The 27,278-nt window shown below is 40.8% G+C and overlaps 1 protein-coding gene across 1 annotated transcript in view; it reads right to left on the bottom strand.

The window, feature by feature from the left end:
* CRYBG1 (crystallin beta-gamma domain containing 1) overlaps positions 1-17,923 on the bottom strand; it is a 43,277-nt gene extending 25,354 nt beyond the window's left edge. Inside the window, exons 1-10 of the mRNA XM_065631216.1 lie at positions 16,462-17,923; positions 9,423-10,878; positions 9,158-9,334; positions 6,588-6,635; positions 6,361-6,479; positions 4,808-4,970; positions 3,699-3,838; positions 846-972; positions 530-565; positions 18-160 (exon numbers count right to left, since the gene is read on the bottom strand). Of these exons, the coding sequence (XP_065487288.1) occupies positions 18-160; positions 530-565; positions 846-972; positions 3,699-3,838; positions 4,808-4,970; positions 6,361-6,479; positions 6,588-6,635; positions 9,158-9,334; positions 9,423-10,878; positions 16,462-17,213 (3,161 nt within the window). The 5' untranslated portion in view covers positions 17,214-17,923. The remainder of the gene's footprint in view (positions 1-17; positions 161-529; positions 566-845; positions 973-3,698; positions 3,839-4,807; positions 4,971-6,360; positions 6,480-6,587; positions 6,636-9,157; positions 9,335-9,422; positions 10,879-16,461) is intronic.
* Positions 17,924-27,278: the final 9,355 nt, after the last annotated feature.

The following is a 27,278-nucleotide window of genomic DNA, read 5'->3' as shown; positions in this document are numbered from 1 at the left end:
TGTTTTCCCACACTTACACTCCTCCCAGTACTTTCATGGATCCCACTGATTTAAGTGGAAGTCTTGTATTTTCTTCGGATTCCTTGTCATCGAGCATAAAGATTTCTGATTCTATTTCCACATGTCTCCCTTCAAACAAAGGCTTCTCATAAATGATTATCTGTAACACAAATGAAGTAAAAGTTGCAGAGAGCATGATAAATTCTGCCAACAGTTTCTTTCGCATGGGCACATACAGAGAGAAGGCAAGATGACAAAAATAATTAGTGGGATCTCTCTTTCCCTTAGAGATGCAACGTGAGGGCTTGAATGTTCATTACTCATCTGCATTATCCAGATGGCTGTTAATATATATGTGATGGATGCATGAATGTGAGCGGAATTGCAGCTTCATGGTGTAGTCACATACAGCAGGACCAGCCACTAAACCATCAGTAGTCAGTACGTGATCAAGATTTATTTATCTACCCTTGTGTAGCTCATGAGTTATAAAATACATTTGGACAATCACATAAATAATGACTTCTACCTTTGGCTCTCGACCGAATTCAACTTTGCGGCCACCCTGTGAAGAAAAAAAATTGGGAGAAAAAATAAGTTGTCTATTCTTACTTGGACCATTCACAGACAACTTTAAGTCATCAACTCTTCATAAAAACACAGAATTAAGTTGAATCTTTGCTTGAAGAACACGAGTGAGCATAAGAAGATTAAAGGCAGAAATAGATGCAATCAAATGTTAAAAGTTCAATAATTTTATAGGCTAAAAATGTTCATTTATAAAGACTTACATTATTTCTAACATAGAAATGCAGGTCACGTAACCTGCAATCATAGTATTTTACCATTTTCAAGGGCCTCATAGACCTGATGTAGGCTTCCTTCTTCTCCCAGAATGCTAAATTAGGATATTCACCAGGCTCCAACATTAAAGGGACTCCTTGGAAACCAGGTTCTTCATAAATTAGCCATCTAAAGCAAGAGGGAGAGGAAAGCAAAAGATAAAAACCCCAGAATATTTCTGAACAGTAAAGAACAAGACAATGTGCTTACTTTAGAAAACACATCATTGTACTCTCAATAAAACTCTGTTTCTTTGACTTTACCATTAAAATTGTCAACTACAAGCTGACATATTGGCAAACTTCCGTGTCGTTGCAAGAACCACCACCAATGCATGTGTTTCATTGGAACGGGCTTAAAAAAAAAAAAATCAGTACAATGAACCGACAGTAAAGAATTTGACCCTGTCTGATCTGGGGCAACACAAATTTTAGACTGAAGTTGCAAGACTTAAGGTTAGTTACTGCATATTATTTTTGAATAGTTTTAAAGTATGCAGAACCATGGACCTGGACTTGGATTTGCTGCAAAAACTCTTCAACAGAGATTTCTGAACTTGTATTATTTATTAAAATGTAGAAAAATCTGATGACTCCTTAGAAATCTACTTCCTCATGGTTTGTACCCGCTAAGTCTGCTTCGAAAGACATAATTTTCAAAACTCCTGACTGCAACAGCAACAGTAATTTTTCAAAGCTTTTTCAAGAAAATCTTAACCAGTAACCACTTACTGGAAACGAAGAGGCATACTGCTGATCTCTGCATAGACGATGGCAATATATTTCTTACGGTTAAATCTACTGATCTCTCAGAAGCGCAGCATGGAGCAGTATAAACCACATACTAAACAGGAACACTTACTGCAGCCAACCCTTTCATTGTGTAATGATCATAATGTATAAATCTGGTGATATCAGAAAGATGTTAAAATAATCAATCACTCTACAATGCTTAAAAGGCAGATTCCGAGCTGATGTAAACTGGCACAAGTTGGCATCGTGGCATTGCAGACATACAGTTCCAAGAAACAAAGAAGGAGCTTTAGTTTTAGCATTGTCTATAGCCAAATGTGTGATATATTGTGCGCCCTATAGCAGAACCGCTCAGTAAGCCCTCAACTCCACTGCAAGAATTTAAACACATTGGACACCAAGGAGACAGTACAATCAGAAGGTGAAGGTGCATTGACTCATTACTGTTGGCAGCTTTTAGTAAAGAACAATTAGGCACCAACACTGGAAAACTTTTAAGAAGATACAACCACACCCACGTGGCAAGGTGACTCAGAGTCAGAGCCTCCCTCAACTGCCAACACAGTCAACTGTGCCTTGCCTGTAAACTAAAGGAAAGAAAAAACCCTGCAACATGCAAAAAAGCAGCAGCAATTTACTGAATTTCTCATGCAAGCAACTGGCAGAAGAGACTTCTTTCTACAATTGACTAACGAACTGGTGCCCGAGAAAGACTATTTTCAAAATGTCTATTTTGCTTCCTGGTACAAATATTAGTCTGTCTTCTCTCAAGAGATTCAAATGCAACAGAGAGAAATTAAGACTGTAAGAGTTTACTCAGATTTAGTGCAAAAAAAAAAAAAAAGCTCTCACACTGATGCAAAATAATGACCAGTTGTGCAGGATGTGCACAGGCCCTGCTTCCTTTCCAAAAAATTTGTCATTTCGCTATTCGCAGAATGCTTTTAAGCGAGGGACAGAAAAAAAGTGGAGAGGTAGATTAAGTCAATTAATAATCAACCTCCAGACTACATTTCTGATTCCATTACTTGGACTAAGCTTGCAGTTCAGAGAACTTACTACTTGGACACTTCAAAGTTTTCCTATATACACAAGTGCTTCATTTTTTCCCCGAAGATTTAATCAGATAAAATACCCTTTACCTAGCAACTAAAATGCCCTATCCATCATGCGGTGTACTGGAATACATCTTTGCAGCGGTATGTGATACTTATCTTTAGTTTTTGATCGTTAAATACGCTATTTGCAGCAAGGCAAATGCTGTCAGTGCCCAAACATGACATGGCCAACAGGTAGCAACCAAGTCTGTACACCCTGTAGAACATCCTGCAGGACCCAACACCACTGAAAGCAATTCCACTCTCTCACTTTTTCTGAAAGCTGCCTCCCCTCTTCTGCATACCTTTACCAGCATATTTTCAGTACCAGTTTACAAATTTGCTTACTAAATTACCCAAACTACCATTGGTACAGTGTCTGGATTGTTCCTAAGGGGTCTCCCTTCTCATAAAAGCTTGCTTAGTTCATGACATATATTACACTCAAAACTCATAAAGCTAGGTATTTTCAGCTGACAGAACATACATGCCTTAAACATCACCATAAAAACACAGATTAAAGTGCGCTGTGAAATATAAGAACGATTTCCAGTGTCCACACATGGCACTAAGTCTTATTTTGTAACACAAGGGCTCGAAAAATTTCTTCTTTTAATACAGTAATTTCAAGTTTAGAGGAAAGCAAGTAGGAAATGTGGTTGTATCACAACCGTTCATGCCCCGACTCTCCTTTAGGATAAGTCTGTCTGAATGAGAAAGAGCAGGAGAGGTAAACTCATTCTTTTGCTACAAACGTAGAAGGGTTACTCTGTCTTTACTACATGCCAGCAAAAGAAAAACTGGCTCCAACACAAAACATTTTAAGAGGTCAAACTCTCCAAGGGTGAAGCATTACAATGACGTACTAATGCTACTGTCAACAAATGCTACCAAAATACAGGACTAGAATAAATATACCCTGCTTGCAAGTCTGATAGGTATAAAAAATGGCTTAAAACAAATTCCTTTCATAGCAGTACACAGTCATGCAGAACTATGCACTTACGTGCCCCAGTGTACTTTGATAGAACAAGTCTTCTGAGTGGTGCCAAACACCCCGATTTCTTCAGTGTCGTCAAAAAAGGAAGTCACGATTCCTAACCCTTCAGGTTCTGTATACAAATCAATTCGGCAAACCCTGTAATCCTGAAAAACGAAGATTGCCATAATCACTTAATCTGTGCTGCAAGTTCTGTAACTAATGTGGATAACTAAATCAGTCTTGAAACACCTGTTTATTTTAAATTATTTCCCCTGTTGTCAATTACTACTGCTATTAGACACTTACAATAGAAGTATAACTAGGCCAGTCTGCCTGTATCTGTTTGGACCAAGACAGTTGGTCCATCTCTAACCAACATTTATGTTGCTTATTTTCTGCCATCTAGGAATGCATCTTCTTTCATCAGTTAACATTCCCTCTAGCAAATGAAATCCTAATATAACACCAAGCAAGCCATTCTTGAAGAGAACTGCAATTTAAACAAGAACTGTAGTTTCAAGCAATGTATATTCTTCTTTTTTCCTTTACTAGTCAAACAACTTTATAGCTCACGCTTGTTTAGGCAGCCTGCAAGGGTGACTACTTAATAGCAGGTTAAAAGTGCGTGTCGGAGGGCTGTTTCACCATGTGTGAAACTCCCTGGTAAGTCTGTGCATACAGGGCTATTTTTTGAGTATCAAACAAGGTTTGGTGTTTGAAATTAAAGTTCATGTGGAGTATAAATTCAGTTTATATTTAAAAAAAGAAAAAAACCCCACACACATGCTTTTGAAAATAGGAGTGTGGAACTACTGATGGTTTTCAGGGATGTTTTTCAGGAGACATTGACCAGGCTAAAAAGCATAAGCTGTACATATAATTTTGGAGGCTATTCTAAAGAAAAACACTTTTTTTTCTTGCCCTGGCCTTCCAGTGGATGTTACCATAATCCCCACTGTGCAAAACCCCCCCACATTTCTGATTAAACAAGAAATTCAATGTGGAAGATTGTTTCCTACATTTACAACTCACATTACATTTATGTCCTAATACACCAATCACTCTTCGTATCAGTATAAAACATCACCAAACATTAAGATCTATATAAAATTTTCTTTACTTATATTACTTGCCTTAACAACATGTCTCATTGAACCAATCACTGCAGGCTTTAGAGATTTGCATTCATTTTGCTCTTCAGAAGTACCTGCACCCCAAATATCTGGGAGTTCCAGCTCTCCTTCTTCCAAGGGAATAGACGGGCCTTCAAAATTTGGTTTCTCATAGAGTATCCAGCTTAAAATAATAATAATAAAAACAATCTCATTTTTAATGCTGCTTTATCAAATGCGATCTGCAAAAATCACGCTCTCATTCAACAAATCCTTTCACAAGAAGTATTATTTCCAGACCCTTCCCACCACCTCAGTATAGCTTATCTGCCCAACGTCGTTGACGCAAGCCATTTCTGTTCTCTGTGATACTTTTAAAAGCCATGATAAAAACTAAACATGCCTACTGCTGACTTTGTAACTTCATCAAAAACTCCTCCACCTTTTTAAATTGATGACTTGGGGCAGCAAGACTACTCTGTCTATGAACACCAGACTCTTGCATAAGATACTAATCAGAACCAATTTGCAGGTTAGAAAATGTTGACACTGCAGACTGCTGCATCATTGAATAAAAAGACAAGCTACTTGGATCCTGTGAACAGCAGCCTGGAGTTCCACAGGGACTGGTGTAGATGTGTCAAAGGATGATAAGACTGCTCAGAAGACAAGCACAACTTAACTTTTCATGGTAGGCTTGAATATATAACTCTATAAAAAAATATATCCATCTGCAAATACAACCCCCCACCTTGGTGCTCTCAGTTAAAGTGGGAAAAAACAAACCAAAACAAAACAAAAAATAACAAACAAACAAAATCCAGTCCCCTAGTCCATGCTGGAGAAGACACCTGGTTCACGCAGACCAGAAGATTTTCATTCCAATTTTCTGAAGCCAAACAGCAATCAGTGTGCTTCCCAGCACCTCCTACTGCCGCTAGCCCATGTTTCTGCAGTGTACTATCAGATCATTACTTTTGAGAACCTGCTATTTGACTGCATTATAGTCTGGCCACAACTTAACTTGACACCTATCCACACCAGTAATGACTGTTCTGTTAATGCGATGAAGAACGTAGGAGATTAACTTGTTTTGAATTACTCGTAGGCAATCTAGTTTTTAGAGAAAAATTCCCCCTGGACTTATCAGAGAAAACATTCAATTATCTCTACAGCATCACTTCATACCTTTGGACACGGAATGAATCTTCTGTATCCAAACCCATGTCAGACCTGGCTTTCAAATCCTTTGCCAGCTTTAAGCCCAATCCAAATACTATGCAAAAACCCATAAAGGGGAGAGCAGTCAAACAGCAGCACAGGTGGAAAGAATCTGCCATTTCATCCCACCTGGTGAAATGTTGCATCCCTCCATATGGTAACACTCAATTAGTCAGCAAAATAAGTTTCCTGATCCAAAACTTCTTATTGCAGAGGTAAAATGCCACATTTCTTGCTCACATCTACGTTACATGACCACTTGCAAGGCAGACTTACTGTGAATTACATGCTGGTTCTTTTTCAAAAAGATTTTTGGATAGACCAGTGTTAAAGAGTAAAAATTCATCTCTTACCATCCTCTGATGACTTTAACTAAAATTGTTGGTGACAGAACCCATGAACTGCAATCCAGAACATCATGGAAAACTTCAATACCATCTTTCTGATAGTCTGATTCACAGTATATCACCAGCTGTGTTAAAAAAACCAAACAAACAAAACCAAAACCCAAACATATAATTTCACCTTGCTATGCTTTAAACATACAGAGGAACAATAAAGATAATAAAATTGATCTTACCTTGCCAGGTCGGGGATTGATTTTACTTTGTCCATTTCTTGAAAGTGCCTAGGAGACAGTGGGGAGAGAAAAGTCACAAAACAAACTCCCAAACCAAAAACATATTCAATAAAGATGCTCAGCTATAAAAAAGAGCTAGCGAAACAAAACAAAAATTAGTCTGAATAGTAAAAAACACTTCAACTACACCTACTTACTGCTTCAATTCCTTTTTCCTCCTGAAAATCAATATTTTGCTACAAATGTACAAATTTACACACTTAAAAAAACCAAACCAAACCAAAACAACTTCAAATTATAATCTGATGCCAACTAACCTCAGGCTTGAAATGCTTTAAAATCCTGATGATCAGCTTCCTATATATTTCAGGAGTTTTATACCAACAGACTACTTAAAAAACTGGCATTAATACAGTACATGTTCTACAATTATAAAGCTATTAATGAAGATTTATATGTGTGGTATCCACAAAGCATGAAATAATTTTGAAGGAATATATGAAAACACTTGAGGAGGCATGATGGCATATACATGTATGAACTAATTAGCATAATGAATTTTGTGCTGAATACCTTGTAACAAGATAGGTTTCTTCAAAAAGCATGAGACTGACTAAAAATGCTGAGAACAAATAAAACACATTGAGGTAAACAAAATCTAAAACAATGTTGAAGTTACAGGTAAATTACATGATACAGAATATATGGGAAAATTGTGGTTGCATCACATCATCTTAAAACAAATGAAGTGTTTTAATTATGTGTTTGGTTTCCTAGCAGGCACCAGAGTGCTTATTCTGGGACAGGGTTCCGCTCTTCTAGGAACTATTCAAACAAACAAAAAAACATAAAGAGGTCCTGCCCCTAAATAGGTTACAGCCTAGGGTAACCAGCAACACGTGCAAGGAACGAACGTGAACGTATCATTCAGCGTGCAGGGCAGGCAGTGGTCTCGGGACAGATTTCCTAAGCACCACCAGATTTTTGTAGGCATCATCAAGACACGTTGAAGCATGACTGGTTTTTTTAACCTGTGCTTCAATGCCAGTCACAACTTGCTCTGCGTTTCAAGGAATGCCAAAGCCATTGTTTTGGGCTGCCCTTACTCTTTTCTTTCACATTGCCCATTAGGCATTGCATCACCATTTTCTTAGTCAGTGGAAGATGCACAGCAGGCACACAACATACAAACATTTTCGATTCTGTCTAACTTGAGCAAGACACTTCAGAGTCAGCAACAGCGCTGTAGAAGTCCTGGGACCTGACAGAGCCTAACGGGCTTCTCTCAAGAGCAGCCTTACGTGTGTACCTACCCCCTTGCCTTACCAGGCCTCCACACTACTGAAAAATTGAAACCCACGCAGGGATAACATTTTAAGTAGCAAAAAAAAAAAAAAATCAGTACTAGTGATTTAGCTTTAAACTCAAGTTTTTAAATCCAAGCAGGACCACCCAGAGTAAGAAAGCCCATTTAACTGACAGCATAAGTCTACACCACTACAAATAACCTCCCTAATTTTCACCCCCACACTAATTAAAAAACTTCCCAAGAAAGGAAAGTCTACATCCTCACAATGGCAAGGTATCATGGGTGATTTCCTTCTGCAAGGTGAAGTAGAAAAGAGTTATTTCTACCCCTACCCCACCCCTTTTAATAAAACTGTAACAGCAGATAACCATTAGCTTTGGAAAGGTACTTCTCAAACTTCTTATACGCTGCTTCAATTCCACGGATCACATTAATGGGGCTAATAAACTCTGGAGATTATATTTCTTCCCACGCCTCTTAGATCTCTTGATTATAGTTTTCCTCTCAGGTAACGGTAAGGGCCCACAACAACAGAAACAACAGGTACTATAAGACATTGGTTCATCATTTTCAAAATAGAAATGACAAAGATCTCCCACATTAGGCTAAAGTTGCCTTGAAGGGAAAACGCACGTTTGCCTTCACTCATGATGAAAAGATGCTCATAATCAGTCAAACAAACAGCCCTCCACTGTAGCAGCACTTTCAATAATCACTACTATCCACTCCTTAAAGTGTTCTTAAATAATACGTATTTTCTATCAAATGCATGGGAATAGCAGGAATGAAAACAGAAGGCTAAAAACAGTTTGCCCTGTTACTCGTTTAACAGTGCCATGGCTGAACATCTTACTGGAAAAGGAGAGATGTTATTGACAACAGAAGCAGGCACAGGTTTTCTGGAGTTCATACAAACATTCTACTAATCTACAACAAAAAATAAAGTTAGCATGAGATTTGTTACAAAATAATACAAAATCAAGTATGAAGACATATTCAAACACACACTTTCAATTAATATCTGTGAAGAGTCTCAAATCAAGGGCACTGTGAGGAAAAATAATCATGTTAATAAATGCCATCTCATTTTCATGTGTAGCCAACATCAGATGAAACTGGTATCATATCTACATTCACCTCTGTATTTGTAATCTATGTATGTCCCTTGGAGGAGAAAAGAAACCAATGTATGCATATTGTCTATAGAAAATTAAAAAGCTGGATAGCTTTCCAGGCAGATTTTAAACTACACAATACTTACATCCACTTCTAATAAACCAGCAGGGACATTTGCTTCGTATCTGCTCGGCCCTAACCAGCTGGAAAAACTTTTCTCAGGGTTCCCATAGTTGGGCATTTGTAAGCTTAGTTCTTTTTTCACACCATCTCCTTGCATGTACTTCTCCACAAAACTTGGAAACTTCGTATCTGAAAGAGACTGAATTGCAAAATCAAAATTAAGAGTCATCAAAATTAACAGCAGACAAAATTTTACATGGTTGCATTTCATGAATGATCTTTATTACCTCAGACTTTTGAGACATGCTGAATGGCCCAGAAGCGTCCTGTGGTAGAGGAGGCATCCCTGAGGAGTCAGCTGTAAAACCTGTTGCACTGTTATTTACTGAAGTGACAGAAGGATTTAAAAACTTTTCTTTAGAGAGCAAGCTTGAGAAGAGGGAGCTTTTTTCAAGCCGGGATCTCTTAATTTCACCATCTACACCATCACCGTTCTCCTTTCCATTTATTTCCTGAGGGAAGGCAGGTTCCTCTCTACTACATGACTGCAGGGCTTTGAATATGATGCTTTGCTCTGTTGATGCACGCTTGGGCCGGACTCTGGCTATCGTTTCCAGGCTTTGCATTTTCATTTGTTGGGCCGGTAACAGATCCTGTGCTTTTTCCCTCCTCATTCCCAAACCAAAAGTAAAAACACTAGGATCAAATACTTTCTCTAAGTTGTCTTCATGAATGGGAGGCATTGCGAAGTGGGGTGCTGGGGACTTGGGAAGCTTTGACCTTTTCTTTTTCTGGGGTAAACAAACCGAGCTGTCCAAGTTTTTTATTGTTTCTGCAAACTTCTTCATGTCAGATGGGGAATCAAAAACGCTATCATCTTCAGCAGATCCATTACAAGTTTTGCCCGGGCTCTTTGGTGTATTGGTGTTGTGCTCTAGTATCAATATGCTGTCTTGACTGCTGTCATCACACTGCAGTGCTGCGAGGCTCAAATCTCCCGGCTTTGCCTTTTTATCTCCATTTTCAATCTTCCTAAATTCTGACCTAGGAACCTGATGAGATGGTAGAGGATATTTATCTTCAGTGCAAGCTGATAAAACTTCTGTGTTTGGCAGTATCTTTTCTTCATTTCTGTGGAATTCTGAGCTTGTGTTGTTTCTTTGGTGGGAAGTATCTTGAGCATTTTCACTTTTAGTAGGCGAGTGCAATGACAGTTTAAAAGGTAAACTTTCTTTTTTAGCTGTGGTTAATTCTGGATCAGGTTGCTTCACAGAGACACTACCAGCATCAATTTTGCTGTTTTGGTTAAAAAGGGATATTGCAGCTTTTACTTTGAGTTCTGTTGTCTTCCCAACATCCCCATGAGGAGCAGTGCCTTCTTCATTTTTGCCTTTTAATTCTGCAGTTCTTTCTTTCTCTGGTATGCCATTCTCAAATAACTTCTGGCGACTGCTTTGCTTATCCAACGTTTTATCAGGCTGTTCGCTTTCCTTAGGTTGTTTTCCAAATTTTAGCTTTGCTCTGCCCACAAATGTGCTTGGTACAGTACTATTTTTTGAAGCAGGGATGTCAGTAGGCTTCTGGCTCTGGTTAGCACATTTATTTTCAAACAAGGAAATTTTGTTGGCAATGTTGCTGTTAGTTCTATTAACTGGTTTTTCAAGAGTATCCTGCTCACTTTCTGAACTGTCTTGAGTCGTAGATGCTTTAAAATTCAGCTCTACACTCTTCGGTTTGGCTGGACTACAGGAAGCAAAGTGATAGAGAGTTACATCTTTGATTAATCTTAGAAAGACTGTAACAATTTTGAAAACAATAAGAGGTAGTATTACAACAAAATTTTCCACAGTCATATTCAGTCTAAGTTTTGGTATCTCAAAAGGAATTAACTAAAAAAGGAGCAACTACAGCAACAACAAATTTAATCATTAAAAAGGAGAATACATTTCAAACATGTACGCAGTTCTTTAATGCTCAGTAAAACAAAAAGCACAGCAGCCTACAGTATCTGCAACTGAGGCAGAGAACTTTACTTATGACAGACACTGAAATTTAATAGTGAATAGGCAGAATAAATTACATGCACGCAATTCCCTACAGAGTTTAGGAAACAAATAGCAATTCATTAAGGTGATAATGAGTTGGTTAACATTTGAATATACCTCTCCAAGAAGTTTTGAAGACATCTGCCCAGATTATTTGCAGCCCTTACACTGCAGAAGCAACCTTAAATCAAGTGAAAGACCTCTGCTGGCCTCATTAGGGCTGGTGGAAGGAGTAACTGTCCCCAATCACTGCATCACCACTTGGCTAGGCAAACACCATGTGTGAGGACTCTCCCTTCAGGTAAAGTCAGCTAACAAATTGTGTAAGCCAACCCCGTTGATTTTACAACAATTGAGTTAGGAGACACTTATAGAACTTCTCTGTCAGTGTGGACACAGAAGCATGTACAAGTACATAGCACATGGCACTCATGCACAAGGGCAGATGGCTGATGACATGTGGCTGAGGGTTTTAAGCCTCTGAATACCTATACCCAGGAAAAATTGTCCATGTCACTTGCTGCTGCAGGAACAGCATGAACAGCTGGGAAGACGCAGAGCACACATCTTCAAAATTTATCAGTCAGATCTCAGCAGCATTAGTCAGCCCACCATCACCTCAAAGGCAGATCTATTCTCCATAGAGAAATCTGGAGACACTAAGCAATGGCAGAATAGGCAGAAACAGCACCACATGAAAACTGATGGTGGTAGGAGAGAAAAGAAACTGTAATAGCTTGCAGCAATGATCTCCAGAGCCTATCAATCAACGGATGGCTCTGGTATTTAAGCGCTTTCTTTTTTACCTGCACGAACTGTGTTCACTGAGCTGTTACACAGTTCTTTAGCCCAAGAAGCGTGAGGTACAAGTTAACATCAATGACCCAAAACCTGAGACCACTCCTTTCTCCTCTTCCTCAAGAAATTCATGCCAAGTAAGAAAGTAAACTCTACTAAAGCAAGACTTGTACAAGTTTCTTTTCTTGAGAAAAGCATGAGGAACAAACTTATTGAAATAAATGAAGGAACCCAAAATCAGCTGCCTAAGAATCTATATAGAAGGCAACTGTTGTAATCACCATGTCTTTTCGGAGAGAACTTTCCAACAGTGTTCACTGTAATCACCAGCCTGCTTACATTGGTTCACAACTGGAAAGTTCTTATGAAGGGTAAGTGATCAATAAAGAAGGAAATAATAAACTTTAAAAGGACTGGCCCTACTTCAGGTAGGAGGTAATAAAACACACTTGGAAAATGTAAGTCTAGAAACAGAAAAAAATTATTCCTGAAAGGGGGAAGGAAAGTAGGGAGGCAACTATCACACCACACAAAATTAAATATATTTAGAGCCTACTTTTCATTTGCAGTAAGACTGTTTTTCCTAAACTTTTCAAAGTCAAATTTTTCTATGATTTTTCTTTTTTGGAAAATTAATATAAGTTGCAAGGGATCTCTAAAAGCCAGCTAGTCCAACTTCCTGCTCAAAACAAGGACAGCTCCAAAGTTAGATCAAGTTGCTGAAGGCTTTGTCTGACCAAGTTCTGAGTACCTCTAAGGGTCAAGATCTCACAACCTTACTAGGGAAGCATTGCAGCAGGTCAGCCACTGCCACTGTAAATTATTTTTCCCTTATATCCCACCGAAACTTCACTGTTGCAACTTGGAACCATGACCATTGCCCCTCCACCACACACCTAGGATGAATTTGGTTCTGCCTTCCCTATAACACCTCTACAGGTAGCGAGAGATGTTTGGGGTCTACCCATATACTTCTTGTCACAGCCAAACAAATCAAGCTGCTTCAGCTTCTCCTCATACATGGTAATGATCTAGTGCCACCACCTTCTTAATGGCTCACCACTGGACTAATTCCAATTGTGAACATCTCTCTTGTACCAGAAGAGAGCTGGAAGAGAAGGGAGAGGTACAATTTGATGTAATGCCCCAGAGGCAGCCTTACAAGCACCAAGTATCTTCTCCTTTGACCTGCTGGCTGCGCTCCTGCCAATGTAGCCCTGCACAGGCTTGGCCTTCATCTGCTACAAACATGGACTACTGACACATGCTGAATTTGCTGTTCATCAGGACCCTTCATGTCCTTTTCTGACCAGAAGGCGGCACTTACCCTCTCGTTCTACCTGTATTTTCAAGAGGTATTGCTACCGGCCTCATTATCTTAACCAACTCGCTTCCATACCACCTTTTTGTCAGTGTCACTTGCACTTCTCGTGCATTTCAACGTAACTTGTATCTTCTTAACAAAATCCGTATTTCCCTCTGTGCCTTGACACAAGCAAGTGTAATAGTTAACACTGATAGTTATCAGCCATGCCTAAAACCTGTTTTAAATGAACAGCTAACACCTCAAAGGTATAGTTTCAAGCTTTGTAAATTTACACAGAAACAACCACTTCAGCACTTTGCATTTTACATTCTGCAGTACTTCTGCACAGCAGCAGCAGAAAAAACAGCTGAGACTGAAGAGCAATAGAAAGCTCAGCCCTGGAGCTCCATCCAGTACAGCTGGACTCCTCTAATCTTTTCATTACTACTAAGAAATATTGATTTTATATATAGCCAAAAGATGCATCTTATTGCAAGAACAGTCTCTCCAAGCTTGTTTAAAAGGAGATGTTGTTTGAGTATCCTTTAAGCCTCCCCTCTAGTATGGGGGAAAAATATTGAAAGATGGATTCACTTAGCAGCAAAAACACTTTCCTACAAACAGCCCAGTGTGGCTGATTCCTACCACCCACTGCTGATCTGCAATGGCAGGAACAAGCCGGCACAAGAGAAATACTGATGTCCCTCTCTTTGGCTACACCTTGCAGCTAACCTGTGGAAGCAAGCAGTTAAACCTCTCCCAGAACAGTCATACATGGCAGGTGAGTCACAGAGCTGAAGCATCCCATCCAAAGGACCCTGTCAAGCACGTTAACCGATGCCAAAAAGCATTGATGCCAAAACATCCGATTGAGGTGAGCAAAGAAAAACGGCATGTTAACAGAGCAGAATAAATCAACAAGTGGGCATAAATGCAAAGGCAACTACAAAACCATGTCTGAACATCAAATATGACAACTGAAGCCAAGTTTTCCGCTAAGCACATCAAAGTAACTACTGCCTGAGGTTTTATTTGCTGATTAAGATGTACCATCAACCTCAGTTTAGTCTCAAACCTGACAGATTTCCCTTTCAAAAGCTAGAAGCAAAGTATCTCGTGACTTCCAAATTGCCCAGTATACAGACATAAAAGGAGAAAAGAACGGAAATGCTATCATTACTTACAGGGAACCAGCAAAACTGACTTATTTTAAAATTGTTTCTAAAGAAACTTGATTCCCAGAATTGGCACAATGTCATTAGTAAGAGACATTACTCGTTTTTAACTAAAAGCTACTTTGATTATACTAAATCCAACTTATAGGAGATAAATGAGTCTGTGAGTAAACAAGTATTTTTCAACCTGAAAGAGATTAATGTGAAGAATCTAGCAAGAATATTTTTAACCCTTGAAAATGGAAAAGTTATCTGTTCTCTAGTTCAAAGCAGTAACAAGAGAACAAAACCACACCTTTTTCTAGTAACGGCACCATCTTTTCCTCTCCCGTTTTACAGCAGCTTAATCCACATCCAGGTTTATAGTTCGCGTGGGCTGATGAATGACTACAAATTATACCAGGTAATCTGACCATATCAATTTGTCTGGCTAAAGAAAGTGTGTGGTGCTATGCAATGACAGCTATCAGATGCATCAGGAACCCTGCATGCAACACAGCAGCCCCCACCCAGGGCTAAAGTTCCTATAGCAGCAGATAAGGCCAAGACACGGAGTGCCACACGCCCCATAAAATCAGGTGAAATAGGACAAGCTGTTTATTCATTAAATCTGTCAGAAAGGATACTTGTCTATTATTTTACGGGTACAGCAGAAGATAATTCACTGTATGGCAAGCCAAGGAGATACTCAGAAAAACGAAATCTAGCTACACAAGCATTTATAAACTTCATCATCACTCATGACTGCAACACAAAGAAAAAAATATGAAAGCTACCTTTCCTCTGACATTATGAAGATAGAAAACTTCAGGTTTGTGATCTATACTGCCCAATGGCAAAGCATCGCCATGTACAAAACCACCGCAATTTAATTTTCAGTACTAGGTGCTTTTAATTCAGTTACGAATGAGAAAATCAGATGTGGAGTATTACAAATCGTGCACAGGACATTGCTCCTAATGCTCCTATGCTTCTCACATGTGGGATGCGTAGTTGGAAACATATGTGTTTCTTAAGCCATAATGTTGAACCTTCACATCCCCCTAACACAACTGAATTACAATTCTGAACAGCTGGTGTACTTCAGGTGGACCTATAGGATTCAGTGTACTCTGACACCTATAAATGAATTTATCAGAATGAGGAAAGCAGTAATAGATAGTATATTGCTGTGACAATCAAACAACAGAAACGATAAATGTAATAAAATGATTCACTATAGAAGAGAACAAACTAAAATCCAGGAGATCAACTGCTGGACTCGTACTAGTGATTACAGTTATAAATACATCCACTTTTTTATAATCCTAAGTAAAGCACCAATCACCTCTGTTGACAGATGACAATGTCTTTGAGTGTAAAACCAAATCCTGCAAACTAATATATGCATAATTCTGCAAATGCCTGATGTTATTCACATGCATAAAAATTTACATTACTCATCCTGCGCATACTTATGAAAGCAACTATGCATATTCAAATTTCAAATCATATGATTTGAAGTATTGAGTTCTACATTGCATCTTATGTTTCTTCATAAAATAACAGCAGAACTTACGTTGTTTCAAAGAACAACTTGAAAACACTCCTTATTCAATGATTTTCACATAGAAAATCTTCCACCATATCCTCAGCTAGTTACAGATGGCAAAACTACATTAAGATAAATGACAGTCGAACTAATCTGAGCAACAACAAGGGCATTGATGATGATGACAGAGTAGCTTTTATGTATGTTAATTTATTTCATATAATGGTATTGACATACAAAGAAACTCCATGCCTATAAAAAAAAGGAAAATAAAATATTTTTCTAACACATGTAAACTAAAATGCTTGTTAAGTGATAAATTATGACTTTTGTTTTAAAAAAGGGCAGTTCTTAACTGAAAATAATCTAGATAGAGAAAAGATACATGGCTAGTGTTCCTATAGAATCCTAAACACAGATGCAAGCAAAATTACAGATACAGGATAAGGTAAACTGGTTTATGTTACTTACAGGCTAATCTTTGTCATGACTGTTCTGGAAGCATCCAAACTCTTCAGCTTCAAGCTGTCTAAATCAGAATTTGTCTGTCTCTCAGCTGACACACACAAGTCTCCATTTTTAATCCCATCAGTACGCAAGAAAGCTCTTCCATCCGAACCATTACCAGGTTTTACTGCCTTGGTCTCATTCTTGCCTTCAGCAAACACCAAGGCAGCGTCTTCTGTCTTATCAGACAAAGAAACTTTGGGAGACTCCAAGCTGTCTTCCCCAAAAGCCACAGGTATAGTTCCCTTTTCCACTGAAGTTCTTTTTGTCACTGGGTTACTCTCTGGCGATGGTAAAGGTTGCCTTTTTGAGGAGTTATCTTTTACCTGACCCTTCAAACCAGTAGGGGAAATGGGGACAGCATCTGACTGATTCTTTTTATATGATCTTCTCCTTGCTGGGGTTGTGTTTGAGATCTGCTGCTTGCCTTTGTCAGCTTCAGTTTTAGACGCCCCTTTGTGAGCAGATCCAACTTTTAGGTCCTGATTATTACTTAGGGAAGAGGAATTCCTCTCAGGAGTCTGTTGCGGAGACTTCGCTTTTCTTTCTGAGTTTATTATCTTGTCTGAAAACACCTCAGAAGGGACATCATCCTCAAAAACAGACTCTTCTCTTGCAGTAGTCTCAATCTGGTTTCTCTCTCCATTTGGAATGTCACTAGACGACTGAGATTTTCTCCTTTTTCCAGATCTTTTATTAGCAGCTTTTTTATCCATTGTGTCCAAGTCACTACAATTTTCTTCTGATGTAACAGTCACAGGTTCATTAAGGAGTTCATCTGTTTTCCTTAGATAGATATCGACTGTTAACACTCTAGCAGAATGCGTGTGTTCACTCGTCACAGATTCCAAGTCGTATGGCAAATCCTTTGGTTTTGCATGCCCGGGCTCCTCAGACACCCACGTGTCCACGAGCTCCTTGTGGCTTAAGATACTCTTTTCTAAGTCTTCACTAGACAAATTTCTCAGGCTTTTTATGAAATCCGGAGTTGTGGAATTATTTATATCTGTGATGGATTCTTGAGTCTCCAGTTCTGAGGTTTCCACATTCAGGTTACTCTCACAGAAAGCGTCTTTAATGGTTTCACTGCTGCCACTCCAATCTGCTGACCACCCACTGTCAGAAGAGGCTCCCCTACTACTCCATTTTGAAACAGTATCGTGATACAGCAGTCCTGCTTCCCTACTGAAATTATATTCTTGTGTCTCAGAAACAGCACTCACGTTTCTCACTTGCTTCTGTACTTGAGGAGCTTCACATACTTCCTGTAGGTGCCTACAGTGTATCGGCTGCACTCTGTGAGGTGAAATCGACCTCTCCCTTTTCTGATGTGAAGTGTGTTCTACTGAACTTTTGACAGTTTTCCTTTTCCCTGTACCAAAAAAATTTCCAAGTCTTTCCAAAACTGGTTTCTTTTTATTCTCTTCTCTGGAAGAATCTGGAAATTGCGAGGTGGACTACAAAAACAAACAAACAAACATTTGGTTAGTGTAAAAATTGTCTCTGCAATACATTTGTTTGTATTGGCACCACCTATAAATTAAAAGGACACAGTGAATGAGAACAAAACAACTTACTGAACAACATTAGCTCTCAAAAAAGGACACCCTCAAAAACCAATGAAAATCCCAAGATCCTTCTGTATGTTTTTGCCTGTGTTTGCTTGCAAGTACACTCATCTTGCCTTACAATACCAACATTATGTCTCAAATCTCAAACTTTTGCACAATTAGTTGTCACCCCAAATAATACAGGAAAGTACCCTGGTGTCTGCAAGACTGGGGACAACCTGCTTGGTCAAAATCTTCCTTACAAAAACAAGAGTGGGGAGCTTAACTTTCTCTCCACACTGGCGAAGTAAGTTTTGACACTTGCGCTGGTAGAGAATAGCTTCAAAGGTGTAAGTTGCATTACAATTCATACATTTCTCATTAATGAAGTCAAATAAATACTTGGCTTGTGTTTTGAGCTAGAAAACCAAGAACTATAAAAGTCACTGCATCAGTCAATGAGCATTACTGGGTCAAACACTGCCCTGGATTACTCCTGGTGAAGTTCTCTCTTATAACTTCTAATTAACATGGTAAACAGGAAACATGCAACAGCGTTGCCGAGTATACATACATATTTGCATTTTAATACATTAGCACATTTTACATGCCGGTACGATGAATACTTGTTTTGAGATGTCCATTTCAAAACACCGCCAGTATTTCCTACTCCGGCGGACCAGACCTCCCGAGGAGAGCACGTTTTAGACTTTTTTTTTTTTTTTTTTTTCCTGCAGACGCCGCGACCGCCTGCCTAGTGTCCAGGAGTTTCTTCTCCGGTCGAGCGCCAGGCCGGGCGGCGCTGAAACCCCCGCGACCTCCGCTGCGGGGTCGGGAGGGTTCCCCCCCGCCGCCGCTTCCATCCCCGCGGGGTCGGCTACGGAGTACGGGCCCAGCCGGCGGTGCCGGGCCGGTACCACCCCAGCACCCACCACCCTGCGCGGCCCGCGCGTTACCGGGAGGCGGATCTCCCCCCCGCCACAAGCTGCCGCCGTTCCTCCCCGGCCCTGAACGGGGCGGGCGGGAGGAAGCAAGGAAGGAAGGAACCGCGGCGGACTTGATCCGCACCGCATCCTCGCCCGGCTCCGCAGGTGCGGGCGCCTCGTCGCCTCGCCTTCCCGCCCGGGGCCCCGCAGACGGCCCCGACACTCACCCCCCGGCCCGGCGCGGTCCGGCGGTCCCCGCGCGGCGCTGCCCCACACGCACCGCGCCGCTACCCGCGCAGCTGCCCCGGCGCCAGCTGTCTGGGCGCTCCGCCTCCGCCCGCCCCCGCAGCGCGCCCCGGCCCGCCCCGAGCCACCGCCCCGGCCGCGGGCAGCGGCGCTACCTGGCGGCGCCACTTCCCTCGGCCGCGGAGGGTGGGAGGCGGAGGCTGACGGGCAGCGCGGGAAAGCGGGCGCCCTCGGCCACAGGCGAGGCCGTCGAGGGGGCGACGGAGCGCGAGTGGGCGCGGCATCCCGTACGTGCCCCAGCGACCCGCGCTGCGGCGGCTTCCTCGTTATCGAGGGCAAAACGCCGCCGCGGGCAAAACCGGCGAACTTTTGATGTTAAGGGAGAAGCGCCAAGGGTTGAAGGCGCGCAGGCACGCCGCCTGGCTGTAGCGAGGGCTGCCCGGCGCGAAGCAGCACCTGGACCAGGAGAGAGGACCAGCGCTCTCCCTTCGCCAGGGCGAGGGGAAGGGGTGGCGCGGCCCACGGGCACCGCTTTGCGTCCGGCCGCCCCATGCGCAGCGGGCGCACCGGCTGCCAGCGGGTGCGGTCTGCCGGACGGCTGTGGGCCGCGGGGGTGCGGTGTGCGAGGGAGGGGGCGGCCCGGCCTCCCCCTGGCCGCTGCCTCCCCCGGCGGTGCGGAGGTGCCGAGCCCCAGCAAGCGCCCGGGAGCAGGCGTCGCTCTCCCCGGCCCCACGGCAGGGCCTGCCCGGGTAGGCATGCTGGGGCTGGCACCGCCCGGCGGCTGGAGCCCGTGTGGGAGATGTCGGTTCAAAGCCCTGCGGGGAGACGAACCCGCATTTTCCACCTCGCAACCGCGGGGCCGGCGGGCGCGGCTGGCTGCCGTCTGTGCCCGCCGCCTCAGCCTGCCCCTGGCGCGCCGCCAGCCGGCCCGGGCCCCGGCTGCAGGGGAGCGGAACGGGGCGGCTCCCCCCGGCCCGTCCGCCCCGTCACCGGCCGGGGCGGCGTGAGAATGGCTCCGCGGCCTAATGGTTACGGCGCTCTCCCCGGGCATTCAATTAGTATTTAACGTTTAATGAATGCTAAACTAAGTCCTCTTCTAATTAACGCTTAATTACTTATATGAAGTGGAACAGCTTCGACAGGAAGGGCCACGCAGGTCTCACTTGGGCGCGTTCGAGGGCTCTGCGCGGAGGTGGGAGAGACACCAGGTCAGCCTGCCCGCGGCTGGACGGGCGGCCCGGCCCGCGGCCGGTCTGGCCCTCTGGCTATTGAAGAAAATAAGGGCCTTTTTTACACGGTCGCTTCCTCCTCCGGGTGAAAAAGTATTAAGCTGGTTATTTTTGCTTCATCAGCAGACTAATATTTGGCCTCTCTTCTGTAAGTCCACCAAACATGAGTTGGGAAACATGGCTCTGGAAGAGCCCCGCAGAGCCTGCTTACTGCCCGAGAAATGGTGTGCAGCAGCAAAGCTTGCCCAAACACATAAAAAATACAGAAAACCTGAACTGGGGAAAATGTAGAGTTAACTTACCATGCTACAATCAAACCAAAATCCACTGGAACCCGTGTCTTACCCTGCCTTTCTTACATCTGTTACACAACTGATGAGTGACTACCACCAACAAAGTCCTTTGTCCACACACATAGTGATCTTCCCCCAGTGGCTTTCAAATAGGCTTGTCTATAATCATGCCCCTAAATTTAAGTTGTTGGAGGTTTTTTGTTTGTTTTGTTGTTTCTTGTTGGTTGTTTTGGTTTGGGTTTGGGTTTTTTTGGGTTTTGTTTGGGTTTTTTTGGGGGGGGGTGTTTGGGGGGGAGGTGTTATTTTTTGCTGTTGTTTGGGGTTGTTTTGTTTTCTGTTTGATTTGATTTTGGTTTTTTAGAAAATGAGAAAATCTGTCTTTTCCCTCCCTTCGCCAGCTTCTTTCAAGCAGCAGAACCGAAACACTCTATGAAATAAAGAGCAACATTGAGGACTGCGTTGAGTTCATACTGCTCAGACGGTTACTAAGTGCTTTAGTGATAACAAAAGCAACTATAAATTTCCCTATCAGATACAACAATCATGAGTAATGCAGCCCAATTACTGTCTAATTTCTTGATTCTATGTAAGTATTGCCAGTACTAATTAATTATAGAGAAAGGATAAGGAGATAGTAGTGAACGTTGCTAGCTAAAAAAAAAGTTAAAATATGAAACTTTCAGCAACACTTAAGCCAATAAGAAATAAGTAACCCTAATTTATCCAAAAATTTAAAAAGCTACAAGTGTGAGGAGGATGCATATATTGTTCATATTAAAAACTGGTGAAACACCAAAATAGGGGAAATTTAACTTCATTATGGTGTCGATCTGCATGTTAATATTTGGATGTAAAATAGCTGTCAGTCTTCTAAATTAGTTGGGATTACATTATCAACCTGACCATCATTATTACACTTGCAGTCAAGTTTTAGGTTTGCAAGATTACACTTGGAAAAAAAAATAGTTATTTGAACTGTGGATCTGGATTTCTCTCTTCCCAGCAGCTGATTTTCATAAAGTCCATGGGAACTTAATTATCTTTGAGACGTCTCCCCCTTTAGAATGTAGTTTAAACTGTCCAACAAGTTAAAAGGTGTTGGATCGAAGGGAGGAGGGACAGCCAGCCAGTCCAGTCGCATAAGTCTTGTTTCCTCAGGGAACAAGGCTAAGGATTTTTTCTTGATCTTGAAATAGCTGCCCTATGTAAACTGTTTTGAAGTAATTTCTTCATACAAAGTACCTTAATTATATACAGCTCTTTCAAAACACATAAAAGGCCGGGTGCTTGCCCTGAAGAGCTTGTATTTTAACTCAGATAAATGTAGGTGAGCCAGTATTGCCAGTGCAATAGGGCACAGAGACCGAGCTTCTCAAGAGGTCCCGAAGTGGGGCCCAGCCTGACAGAGCGTAGCACAGGACCACTTGATTTCAAGAGCACAGCTCTGAAATGTTTGATTTTCAGAAGGCAAGGAGTACCCTTGCTCTGCGGATCAGGCTCCTTCAGCGTGTTTCTGCTCAAGCATTCTTACCCTTGAGACGTTAGCTGTTTCAGAAATCCCTGATCAAAGGCGTTGGCAACTAAACAAGCCAGAGGACTCGCCTACCCATTGCTCGGACAGCATGGAGGATGCCGTTTCAAGCACACTGCATGAATCTTTAAAGCGGTGTTCTAATCTGAAAGGAAAACACCGCCTTCTTAACCAAGAAATGTAAATCTTGTTTGTATTTATATTCATACCTCTTTATGTGAGCATTAAAATATTTCCTCTGTTTTGGGCTGGAGTTTTTTTTCTCATTAGTTAATGTAAGTTGCCACAGCCAAACCCTTAATTTAACAACGTAATTAAACATGTGCTTTGCTGGTCTCCGGTGGAGAGAAAGCATAAGGTACTGTGATGTGTTGAATCAGAACTTCAGGCTGTGTCTCAAGGGATCAATTGGATGTTGTTTTCTTAGATTAGTTCATCTGAGTCAGTTGAACATGACTGAAAACACTTCTTAGAGCAGACATCATAGAAAAAACTAGTATTCTTACTAGTCATTAGCAATTCTGTGGTAACTAATAGGCGCTAATATCTAATGTGGACAGTTCTGTAATGGAAACATTTATTTGCTAGCATATGTTCACCTTCAGAGGGGAAAAAAGCAATAAACTATTTAGTGAAGAGAAGTTTGAGCTTTGTAATTCACTAGAAGGTCCTAAATAACTGGATTTCAAGTAACATGAAAACCTGTAAGACCCTTCTATCTTGAACAATTCTAATAATGTAGAACCCTTCTAAGTTCATACTGGAACACCAGGAACTTCGGTTGTCTTTAAATCACAGTATCATGATTTTCACAACCATGAGAAACAGAAAGCCTCAGAGTTCTAGCAGTCACGTGATATCCCAAAAAGTGCCTTAGCCAAAAACATTTAAATAAATATACTACTCTTCAGGCTCTGCAGCAGCTGAGGCTCAAATATTCAACACTGGCAGTGTCAGGCTTTGTTAGGCTGAAAATTTGGCTGGACTAATTTCTAGCACAATGTGCTGTAAAAATGTTAGTAAAAAAACTAGAAGGAAGGATGTACAAATAAAAGCTAAACGAGAAAAATCTGAGGAGCACAAGACCCACTCGAGTCTCTGTTTCAAGCCCTACAGGGAGAAGAATTCATGCAGCTCTCCCACAGGTGAGTGCCCTAACTACTGGCAGAGAGAGGGAGTTGTAGACAGAAATAAAGGCTTGCTGCTTTTGCTCGTGCTCTTATTTAAAAAGCACGAGAAAAATATAGTTAATAAAACATTTGACCTGAAACTTTTTTTTTTTTTTTGGTGATTCATTGAGGGGGAAAAAAGCAATTATATTTCCACTTAACCTAAACGATTTCTAAACTTAACCAGTTACCTTGCCATCAGTCAACTAGATTTGAGTTACTTCAATTCACTATAACAATTTTTCCTCATTTATGCTGACCCTTCACAAAGCCACAAAAGAGGGTTTCTATTACGAAAAGTACAACTTATGTTTTTTGAACCCACACACTGCCTCCTTCCAAATACCAAGAGTTTGGCAAATACACATTAAACTTTTTTTAGCATTTTCTTTTAAATATATCAGATTCCAGGTTGACAGTGTCCTCTTCAGAGGCACAGAAAGCAATACACTTTAAATGTAATAAGTCCACTCTAGCACAGAATTCACTCTCTGCCTCTTCCAGGTCTTTGGCTGCTACACTTCACAGAGAACATAAATAGCAATAGCTTCATTTTAAACAATTTCACCTGAGCTCTGTATACAGGGAATAAATGTGACACTGTTGAGCAGGATGAAGTGAAACAAACGTAAGCTTTCTTAGTAGTCATATTTTTCTACAAACTATTTATATTTTATACTAAATCAGGATGTTTTAGCAAAGCAGTTCATGTCTTCAAGAGAACAGGACCTATCTGCTTCCAATTTATTTTTTCAATGTAAAACTACATTTTTAGCTCAAATGTACACTGAAAATTGACCATTTTGCAACAGCATACAGACTAAGGAGAATACTGAGCCTGCATGTTTAACTGATTTTTTGAAAGGAAATAATCAGTTAAAAAAGCATAGATGTAAGTATAAATCCCATATTATTTCTTAGGTGTCAAACACAGATTTAGATATTGGATGTATCAGCAAAACCGAAAGAAGCAAATCATGCAAAATCAAATAAATAGAAATCTTTCGAAAAAGCTCAGGAAAGACAAAGAAGCATAAATAAAAATTGAAAAGATCCTTACATGCGTACTTAGGAAAGGAGGCTGATATAAAGAGCAGGCATGTCAGAAAAGGCATGCCTGCTCCCATCTCCTTTTCCCCAGAGCTAGTTATTTCCATATACTAAAATCTTTACCCCCTCCCCTTCTGTCAACAGTAGCGTCTGTCAGTTTCTTTAAAGAGACACTCTGTAAAACTAATGGAGATCAGTTGATTTTATGATTTAAAAAAAAATAATCTTGTATTAACCTAAAGATTTCTGGTGGGATTTAAAGAGGGAAAAAAACCAAGAGTGCTGTTTGCCTTACCATGATGATGATAATTCTTTTTGCTGTTTACAGAAGGATAAACAAACTATGGTGTGTGAGATGCAGTCCTGTGTGTCATTAACCAAACCCTTTTTCTTAGCAATCCTCCCACACTTTAACCCCTTCTTTCTTCTGGCAGCACTCAGTTAAAAACAAGCAAAAAAGGAAGTAGTATCTGACTTGAGCCTTTCCAACTGATAAGTCATTTGGCAGACAAATTACAACTATGAAAGGGACTCAATTAGAGGATAGGAGAAAGAGCTGCAGAAGGGTGGCAGCAAGCCCTTCAGTAAGTGCCTCCACAGGAAGAGAGAACCTGTTGCAAAGAACTGTGAAGTCAGTGTTGGGCAAATGCCTTGCATGCATTAATTAACATGCAATACTAGAACGCAGATATGCAACAGGAGGAAAAAATATACCACACACGTTGTTTCTCACAAACTCGATTACTGTTTGCTGGTCCACATTTAAGATGGCTAAAGAAAAAATTACATGTGCCTTTATTCAGTAAGAGACTGATTTATACAGGCATCCTTGGTTCTTCACCTTCCTGAGTTGGTATATTAAATCTGTATTTGTTCTAGCAACTTGGGGTAAAATAACACTATAAAAGAGACTCAAAAAAGCAGAAAAGAAGCAGCACCAGAAGTATGAGCAGGGATTATTCAACACTGAAGAACTGACAGAATATTTAAACTCTTCTGAACTTGGAAGACTTCCAGATATAAAATTATATGCAAAAATAGCATTAATGTAGATTATTGTACTTGTAACTCTTTGTGTTTCAATATAAGAGAAAGTGAAGAATTTTGATATGAGTTAGCCTCATATCTTTGCTCTCAGGATTTCGAGTCTTGCTGCTGGGTCAGAGCTGTATCATTAGATAATCTCTTCAGTGTAAAGATTCTTTTGAAGTAAAGAGTGAAAATAAACATATATTATCTGTGTTTTGTTCTAAGAGACAGGAACTTGAAAGTACTTTTTCTGTTGAGCAACAGAGGATAAATGGCAAAAGCATTTGGGAGAGGAAGAGAGTGGCTTGGAAGTCTTTTAGGTTTCCCTAACCAGAAGCCACAACTAATAAATGTAACTCCTTTTTTTCAATCCTGAATGCAATTTAGAATGATGAAGAATCTGTTACATAAGTAGTTTTGCACTTACTAGGTCTCTTTCTTGTAGGTTTGTAGGTCTCTCTTCTGTTTTGTGAGAGCGTAGTGTCCTGCCACTAACTCTGAATGGTGTATATTGCTAAGTATAGATTTAACATTAAGTTGTCTAATTTAGATTTATAGCTCACCATGACACTTTCCAATTCCCTTTAGATTCAGTACTTATGTATAATTACTGGAGAGAGGAAATAGGATTATCTTGCTGCAAATCTAAGAGTGTACGGCAGATGAAGCTGTAAATCTCTGGAAATCAGCCCTTTCTTAGGCACCATCAATCTTGATCTCTTCCTCTTGCTTTCACACAAAATTGTTGCTGTCAGCAGGAGCTCCATAGTGTTGAAAGTACATGACTTTTGGAAAAATCTTGCAGCATTTCAGTGCACATGCAAGAATTTCATAAAAGCATCAGTAAATTCCCGGAGCAACCCAAAATCAGGTACTGTGGCAAAAACTGATAGTTTTCACTAATACTACTAAGCTTACATTCAAACAAAAACTGCTGGTTAGGTCAGCTAAAAATGCACAGGTGACAACTCATTAACCATTCTGCGTTGTTCTCATCTAAGAAAAAGTATTTTAAGTAGCGATCTGAATTTATTTCTTTGCTAAGCACTTAGATACAGTAAACCCGATGTATATTCCCAGAAGAAAAACCATGTAGACTGAAAACATCTTTGAAATCAGACTGTGGAAATTGTATTAAAACTGTCAGACTCATTGTAGTACTTGAATCTCATTCCGGATACTCTAATCTGTCTCCTCAAGACTGTTTACACATTTTGACATTAAATTATTACGGGACAAAGAGGAAATAATCCTAAGGAGCCACATATATTATTAGCCTTTTCCAAACATGGTACTGATGTGGCTGCTTTGTGCTGGCTAACTGGGCTGGCTCCTGGGCTCGCTGGGGCATCTCTGCATGATTCTGCATGTAGCTCAAGAGCAAGGCAGGATTTCTAATAAGCTCCTGTGCCCAGTCTTACTTGTTAGGTAGCTCTAAATGCTCAGCAGATGAGGGCTATAGATTGTCTCACTCTCTGCTTGCTCTAGTTAGGAAACCTGGGTCCTTCCCTTAAGTTTTAATTTGGTCTCGGGAAAATATGCCTAGGAGTTAGTTTAACTAACTTAAGCACCTAAGTGTTTTAGTCCTTCAGCAGCTCTAGCTCCAGGTACCTAAAACTAACTTGTTATGTCATTTGAAATTTAGAAAACTGGGGTTCTTTTTGTTGGGTAAAACAGGTTGTCTGAAACTATAAATGGAAAACTAAAAGCCTTTTGCCAGCAACATGAGGATTTTCCCCAGGTCAGGCACAGCAGAAG

Source organism: Caloenas nicobarica, chromosome 3, assembly GCF_036013445.1.
Source record: "Caloenas nicobarica isolate bCalNic1 chromosome 3, bCalNic1.hap1, whole genome shotgun sequence".
NCBI classification, from domain to species: domain Eukaryota; kingdom Metazoa; phylum Chordata; class Aves; order Columbiformes; family Columbidae; genus Caloenas; species Caloenas nicobarica.
This window is presented reverse-complemented; position numbering and strand designations above follow the sequence as displayed.